We start from the raw sequence: 8,476 nt of genomic DNA, 5'->3' as shown, positions 1-8,476 counted from the left end.
CGGTTCCCATGATGGAACTATTCCGAAGTAAATGAATTGCACCCTTTTGTAAGGCGTACTAACTTTAGAACTGACTTCACGGACAGAGGTGAGAGTAGGCAGGGTCAGTTGAAAAATAACAATAAACCCTGAAAACGCTAGACATTTCAGCATCATTCACTATTGCGGGGACTACAACTTCCATCATTCTCTATCCTTGGCCATGCTGGCTGGAGCTGATGGGGACTGTAGTTCACCAACCTCTGGAGGACACCAAGTTAGCTACCGCTGCACTTCTGAGTATGTTGTTGTTGTTGTTGTTGTTGTTGTTGTTGTTGTGGCAACCCAATACAGGTTGTAGCCCAACAGAAACAAGGGCAGACGTGAATTTAAGTCTACACCATCTTTAGGACAAACAGCTGGTGCTTTAATGCGTTGTGATGCTGTGCCTATCTTTGGCCTGGAAGAAAAAGAAGCTGGTATAATCAACAGGGCAAATGATGTGCAAGGTCCACATCATCAATTTCAGCTCCACTGAGACAAGTTCCTCTCTCTGCTTCCCTCACAAGCCTTTTGCTCCACGGGTCCATGGCTCGCTGTAATGACAGAAAACTGCTTGGATGCTCAAGAGCAAAATATTACAGTTTCTCTCCGTGTGCTGGTAGAAAGAGAGAGAGAAAGCTTGGCATTGAATCCATTTGGCAAAAAAAGAGAGAGTCATGATATTTGAAATAGGAAACCTCCATTCAGTTCTGGAAGCAACAAGGCCTGTTCTTAGAAAGGCTCACCTCTAGGGAGGCATCCAAGGAGCTAGACTGGGTGACAAAGGAGAGAGAGACAAAATCCAAGGGAAGTGAAGAAGGTGGCAGCCCTGCTAAGAAGATCTCCTGTCCCTGATCTACTTCGGGAGTCCCTCTTGCTTCACCCAGGAACGAGGGTGGGGAGAGACTGGCGCGAGCAGGCAGGGGCCGTGGCCAGCCCCGGGGAAGCCCCTCCCCTGGGCCGGGCGGCTCCCCATCCATCCCCCCAGGATAAATGACTCCGGTGTCCGCCTCGTCGAACTCCTCGCAGCCTTCCCTCTCACCGTCCGAAGGCGGGCGAGGGAGGGAGGTCCAGGAGGGGATCCGAGGCGCGGCGGGCTCACCCGCCTGCGACTGCCCGCTCCTCCCAGGTGGCATCTGCCGGCCCCCACCATGTCCACGGGCTCCCTGAGCGATGCAGAAGACCTTCCCGAGGGGGAGATGCTGGAATGCGACGGCAGCCTGAAGATGGGCGGCTGCTCCCCGACGCCGCGGTCGCTGCCGGCGCCTCCGGCTCCCCACCGCTGCCACGAGAGCAACGACGAGGGCTCCGGGGGAGGCGGCGGCGGCGATCGGGTCTCCCCTGCCAAGGGCCGAGGCGGCGCCCCCTCGTCGGGCAAGCGGAAGAAGGCGCCGGGCAAGAAGAGCCCGCTGGGCGGCGTGGGCGTGCTGGGCCCCGAGGGCAAGCAGGTCCAGCGGAACGCGGCCAACGCCCGCGAGCGCGCCCGCATGCGGGTGCTGAGCAAAGCCTTCTCCCGCCTCAAGACCACCTTGCCCTGGGTGCCGCCCGACACCAAGCTCTCCAAGCTGGACACGCTGCGCCTGGCCTCCAGCTACATCGCGCACCTCCGGCAGATCCTGGCCAGCGACAAGTACGAGAACGGCTACATCCACCCCGTCAACCTGGTAAGCGGACTGGAAGGGAGGCAGGCGGGCAGGGAGGCAGCGCCCGAGACCAGCTCCCAGTCCTGACAGGCCCCTTCGTGCAAAGCAGCCCATAGCTCCAGCTCTGCCCTCCTCCCCTTTCCCACCACCTCCGCTTGGGAGGGAGGGAGGGAGGGGGTCACGTCGGTTGCTGCAGGCTTACAGGCAGCTCGGGGTAGCTGAGGTTTCTTTCTAGACGCAGAAACTTTACCATCCCCGGCCCTCCCCGTCTGTCGCTTTTTAAGTAACAACGGTACGTTATCGTCCTTGCTTGGAAACGTGGTCCATCAGCCCCGGTCATTCCGCTGAGTGGAAGCTCTGGTCTTTTGCTCCCCCCCCCCCCCCAAGTGTTGCCCCGACGGCACGAATCCTCTTTTTTCAAGGACACACCACCACGGACGTGTTTGACCTAAAGGCGACCCCGATTCCGTGGGAGGAAACGGGAGAGCAGCCCCCGCCCCACTTGGCACAAACCGGGCAGGAGCTGTGGGGCGCCCCAAAGATCCCTCGACGCGCTTGCTCTCGAGGGGTTCTGAGAGTAACACCCCGCCGAGCAAACCTCGCTTGGCTGCTCTGCTGCTTTATTTATTCGGAGGAGCTGTCATTCCCTGAGCTCAGTTCTCTGTACCTAAGTTATTGTTGCTGTTGTCATTTATTAAATTTGTATACCGCCCTTCATCTGAAAATCCCAGAATTTCCTGTTCACAACAGGAAAAATACAAAAAGAGAACACAAAATACATAACTAAAAAACCAAGGAACCCCAACCACCCTTGGTGTTGCTGCTTAAAAAATTCGTCGAATACGGCCTGGAACGGTTGGGCTGGGAATTTCCCCCCTTCCTCGTCATTCCAGACGAGCTGGATCACTCCGGGGTAAGTTCAGGGAGGGGAGAGGGATGCTACTTCGCATTAAGTCCTCTCCAGTCGCCTTTGGTGACTAGATCCCGGGTGGCAGCCTGCTTCAGACACAGCGAGGCTCTTTCAGAGCCAGTCCTTTCTCACCTCCCTCTCGCTCAGGATTGAAGTTGGGGGCTTGGGTGGGCGCCACAGAATTAGGTTAGGCACTTGGGCCACCCGCTTCGTTTTATTCAAACGGCGAGATGCGCTTCTCTCGCCGAGGACACTAACCGAACTGCGAGAGACGCCCGATTAATTCACTGAAGGGCGTCGAACGTCGGAATGCGCGACCTCCCGTGTCTATTTCCAACCCTACGTCGTAACTTTTGTTATTGGAAGTTCAAGATGAAACAACAACAAACGAAATTTAAAGGTCAGCGTGCAGCTGCCCCATTATTTTCATGTTCTGTCGTCAGGAGTCTCTGTCAGTTCCAGTTGTCCGGGGGTCGCGGGCTATGACACACCTTCACATTTCTGACCACTGGGTCCAGTAAGGGGAGGGGGAGTAGGAATAGGGCGGCTTTGAATGTTTGGGAACCGTCTGCATCCCACCTCCAGATAACTAAGAGGACAGGGGAAGATTCTAAATGGGGTAACCATAAGGCATAAAAATATATTTAAAACCCCGTTCCACGGGTGGGTGGGCAACCAGTTATGTCCCCAGGAATTGAAATATTTAGCATCTCTTACAGCGCAATCCAATACTCAAATGTAAATCCCATATAGTTCCATGGGTCTTAGTCCCAGGTAGGGAGAGACAGGGCAGCAAACTCAATAGCTTGCTGCAGCGACAAAAATGGTTTATATTTTTAAAACACAAAAGCAAATCCTTACAGCTCAGTGGAACAAACTCCATCCCCCAGGTTTTAAACGTCCAAGACTTTTTATATTAAATGAATGAGTGCCATGGAAAAAATCGCATTCCTTTCTCTATTTTCCATAAAAATTGTCGTTCTGGAAAATTAAAAAAGGTGTCATTTTTTATATAATCAAAAACGATTACAAAAACAGCAACAGCAATTAAATATGTTAATATTAACAGAATCTTTTTGAATTAAAATGTATTCGTTATTGACAAAAATTGACATAATATTGGTGTCCATACTTATATGAGTATAATTATTTTAGCAAAAAGATGCCCCATTAATCAGTAAGCAACGAAGCACACAAAATGTTTCCAAAATATGTTCTGATTGAAGATAATATTTTTGTTATATAATGTGTCCGGACTATGTTAATTTGGTCATTGTTATTGTATTATTGTTTAATTTTATTCTAAACCATAAGATGGTAGTGCAGCGATTGCTGTAACAAGCATAAAAAGCTGGGCAGATTTTAAAATTATAAGTATTTGACATTTTTAAAAAAATAAAAAAACAACCTCAAGTAATTGTAACGCTTTATGTTTGGAAAGAAATGCAGCGGATATAATGGGCTTTCGCAGTTTTAAAATTTGCACACCCACTGCGTTCAACTGAAGGGCTTTTCACCTCAAAGGAACTTTTTGGAAACCAAAAGCCAAGTATATCGTGGAAGAGAAACGAAATGGCCAATTCTGAAACGCTTTTAGAACCAGATAGCGCTGTTATCATTTTCAAAACAAAGCAGCAGCCGTGCCTTGACGTTACCCAGTAGAGAATGGACAGGTTTTAAATCTGTCTACCACAATCTGCCTGTGTGAGCCGTGTCAATTAATATGCTTTAGGGAAACATTATCATTTCTAATCGAACGTGGCACATTTTGCTATCGAGGATAACTAAAGCGTGACCCGTCACCCAGAGGATTACAGAGAGCTATGGGGAGAGGGGGAGAGGGCGCACCCGCGCGCGCAAAGAGAGAGAGAGAGAGATGCTTTTATGGACCAAGTGTTTTGTGTTTGCGCTGTGATTCCAGACAATACGGCGGAGCCATCTTAAAGACCTGGTTACGCTCAGTAGCTGAAACTGTCTAGTCTAACCACTTCTTCTCATTGTTTAGAAAGAACACCTGGGTAGTCTATGAAATTCTGACAGTTGGCTTTGCTTTATCGCCGTCCAAGTGCTACACCATTTAAAACACACTGATCTCTCTCTCTTCTCTCTCTCTCCCTCTCTCATCTCTCCTTTCCCTCTTATTCTGGTTTTTCTGTTTCTCTCTCCCCCCCCCCCCTTTATGGCTCCAGACTTGGCCCTTTATGGTTGCTGGCAAACCGGAGAACGAGCTGAAAGAAACAGGGAGCACCACTCGGTTGTGTGGCCCTACAGCATCCTGACCCAAGATGTCCAAGCCTGGGAACAGCAACCTTGTTTGCATGCAGGAGGTTCTGCCTGAGCATGCAAGTATGTGGGCTTACTCGTGTGCAGGACTGGCGGTAGTGAGAAAGGAAGGAGCCGACCAGATCGCTTCCCGTGAGGAATAAAAACACACACTAAATCTGAAGTGAAGACCAAATGCACCATGCCAAAGGAAGAAGGGGAAAAAACCCACAGTGCACCTATTTAACTTTATTAACTTGTATATATTTGACTATCCTGCAACAACGCCTTGCTGGTTCAAGGGCTGTTTTCTGGATTCCTCCTCCTAGACTTTGCCACTGTCTGTTTTTGTGTGCTCCCCCCCTTTCTTGTGAAAGACTGCGATTCCTAGAATCAATTATTTCGATAGTCACATCTCTCTCAAAGAATTCACATTAAAGATATTCTATGGATATATTTTCTTCAGACAGGCTTTGCTATATTTTGTTTCAATTAAAAAAAAGGGGGGGGAACCACTGGTCCTTAGCAGGAAAGGAAAATAGCACATATAGTGGCTTGGGTTTCTTTTAAAAGATACAGTATTTAAAAAAAAGAAATTGCTGAACAGGACCATATTATCAGTTCATCTGCAAACCTTTAAATGGCGTGATGCATCCCAAAGCAAAATTGTTTGACCCTAGATTGCAAAATGTTTATTTTTATAATTAAGAAGAGCTAGACTGTGTCCTTGCGGGGTGGGTGGTTTGGAGGGCTAGAAAAACAGAGCACAGGGGCTGCCAAACTTGTAGAAAGCACACACACACCCCTCCAAAGTGTAATGAGAGTTTTGATTGGGAAGTGGATGCATTGTGACATTAGTTGTGGAATGAGATGTTTTGTGATGTTAGCTCAATCCAGAAACTGATCGAGGTGGAGGAACTAGATTCTGAAACATTTTCACTATTAACAACTTTCACAGACTCCTGTGCATAAGTAAGTAAGTTCAATGGGTAAATATATATAAGATTATAGCCTAAGACTAGGATTTATCATTTGCAAACATGGTTTATATGGCAATGGATGTGGGAAACACAGTTTTAAATTGCCCGTGTACTGAAGACACTATAGGGAGCACTTTTTACTGAAGGTGCAAACTATGTCTTTTAGTATAGAGTGTGTCCCTTTTGAATGTTGCCAATGCAAAGATTGAAAGTGGAAGAGAACTGCTTGGAAGTAGGCACCATTTATTTCAATGGAGTTGTCTGTAAGAAAGGTGCTTGCAGGATTAAAAAAGTTGTTTCCTATTGGGAAATATGTTCTATGGTTTCAAAGGGATTTGATGCCCAATGTGTGTCTAGAATTAGGTTGCTGGCTTTGTTTGCTTTCAGTGGGAGTGCTCTTAAGCCATTTTGTTTGAAAATGTGCTCCACATTCAATGACACATACACATAATGTGTTTAGGATCTGGGTGCAACATGGAGAAAAGTTATGAGTTTACATTTTAACATCCTCAGTCAGTTGTGGACCTTCCTTTATGTAGAATAGGTTACTTTTTGGAAAACCAAATTATAGAGGGTATCAAATTAAGCTAACGCGGGTGGCGCTGTGGGTTAAACCACAGAGCCTAGGACTTGCCGATCAGAAGGTCGGCGGTTCTGATCCCCATGACGGGGTGAGCTCCCGTTGCTCAGTCCCTGCTCCTGCCCACCTAGCAGTTTGAAAGCACGTCAAAGTGCAAGTAGATAAATAGGTACCACTCCGGCGGGAAGGTAAACGGTGTTTCCGTGCGCTGCTCTGGTTCGCCAGAAGTGGTTTAGTCATGCTGGCCACATGACCCGGAAGCTGTACACTGGCTCCTTTGGCCAATAAAGCAAGATGAGCGCCACAACCCCAGAGTCGGTCACAACTGGACCTAATGGTCAGGGGTCCCTTTACCTTTACCCCTAAATATTCTATGAAGGATCCCCCAACCATCCAGAAACAATGGGGGGCAGTGAGACTCCAGGGGATGCAGTCAATACAGCCAGTTTCTGCTTCTCAGCCTAACTTACTTCACAAGGTTGCTGAGAGGACTAAATGAGGGAGAACCATGTACTCCAACTCAAGAGAAAAAGGTAGAAAATGCAAAAAAAACAAAAACCCACAAAACCCTTAATCTCCCCACTCCCAAACCTTGAATCCCCAAGTTCAAGCTTCAGCACCTTGAGGAAGTGTTGTAGGACCGACCTGGGTGAGATGTTCTTTAAAGCTCAGGAAAGAGATGGAATTTTAATAAATCTTGCTGGGATGCATATTTGCTTTCTCTGTTATCCACCTGATGTGGATCAAGTTGAATGGGCCGTGCGTCTACATGAACACTTATATTTCCTGGCAAGCACTAACACAGTCCTGGCTGGCTACCACTCTTCATCCTTCTTATTCCAATCCTAGGCTCACTGAAGTTGGTACAGAGCGTCCCATATGCTTGCTTTCTATTAGAGGTGTGTCTCATTTTGTTGTCTGCCAGACAAATGACCAGAATTAACTAACAGACATTGCACCACAGTTTGGGGGCAAAGGTATTGTCAGAATTTTCTAAAATCAGGTTGTCCCCCAAATACACATACCAAATCTGTGCCTTCTATGCATCGCAGAAGGTACTTAAACAATGTTGTTCAGTGCATGATGATTGAATCACTGAAGCCTTGTTATATGCATAGACATACACTGATGATTCAGTGATAATCTCAGTATAAAATATTAGCGATGCTTAATTTCTTAAGAGGTTTGCTGGCTCGGATCTCTTTCAACTTCGTGTAACTTGACATCCTCCATTCCTATCCATTGAAGAAAAAATGTAATTGCTCTCAAGTGAACACATAGCATTCTGTAGTACAGTGGTTCCCAAAATCCTTTGCCACTGAGCCACTTGGAAATTGCTGGGAGTCCTAATGTTTTTCCTTAATGCTTTTTCTTCTGTTTGTTTTAGCAATTGCAATGAGTGGTGCTGGTTGCCGTATGCTTTTCAATTATAGTTTTACTTTCATTTTTTATATTTCATTTCATTGTATTACAACCCGAATTCTATAGAATTCAAATTGTAATACATTAAAATACAACAGAAGAAAAGACGCAGTAAAAATACAATTAAAAACCAATATGAAATATTTAATACAAACACTCCATGGACCATATTCATCTTGCTCATGGACTGCTGGAAATGCACAAACCACAGTTCCCCTGCTGTGGTATATTCTCAAATGAATTCTCATCTTTATTTTATTTCATATGAGCCTTGACTATCTAAACAGGTTTGGTGCTAATCCCTTTGCGATGCGGCTTGAAGGAAACATTGCCCATGAGTGGTAAAAGCCTGATTCAAAGATACAGACATGATCACATTAGGAGGTGGTGGAGCCAGGGGCTGCACCTAAGGAGAATTAAGGAATACTGATGAAGTAGAGTGATTTGCATTTGGGGGAGGGGTATACCTCTGCTTGGCCCAGCTGTATGGTGCCTTCTGGCTTCTTAACTTAAACAACTTTCTTTCTATTGAATTGAATTGATTTGTTACTCGGTGGGAGATTAAGCCGAGAGATAAACAGAAAGTGCTGGTCTCTTTCCCCTGAACAAGCTCAGTCCAGAGGCAGCTGATGCGCCAGATCCCAGAGAGCTGTTTAAT

The 8,476-nt window shown here is 46.7% G+C and overlaps 1 protein-coding gene across 1 annotated transcript; it reads left to right on the top strand.

Moving 5' to 3' along the window:
• Positions 1–905: 905 nt before the first annotated feature.
• TCF21 (transcription factor 21) lies at positions 906–5,301 on the top strand. The gene is made up of 2 exons (XM_083433661.1): positions 906–1,685; positions 4,764–5,301. Exons 1-2 carry the CDS (start codon positions 1,173–1,175, stop codon positions 4,851–4,853), a joined length of 603 nt encoding a protein of 200 aa, XP_083289787.1. The 5' UTR covers positions 906–1,172; the 3' UTR covers positions 4,854–5,301.
• The last annotated feature ends 3,175 nt before the right edge of the window (positions 5,302–8,476 follow it).

The sequence above is a fragment of the Podarcis tiliguerta genome (genome assembly GCF_965153285.1).
Source record: "Podarcis tiliguerta genome assembly, chromosome: 3".
In the NCBI taxonomy this organism is placed as follows: domain Eukaryota; kingdom Metazoa; phylum Chordata; class Lepidosauria; order Squamata; family Lacertidae; genus Podarcis; species Podarcis tiliguerta.
This window is presented reverse-complemented; position numbering and strand designations above follow the sequence as displayed.

Coding starts and splice junctions, on each gene's coding strand:
- TCF21 (XM_083433661.1), top strand. CDS start 1,173: ATGTCCACGGGCTCCCTGAGCGATGCAGAAGACCTTCCCGAGGGGGAG. Junction 1,686..4,763: donor ACATCCACCCCGTCAACCTG/GTAAGCGGACTG, acceptor TTATGGCTCCAG/ACTTGGCCCTTTATGGTTGC.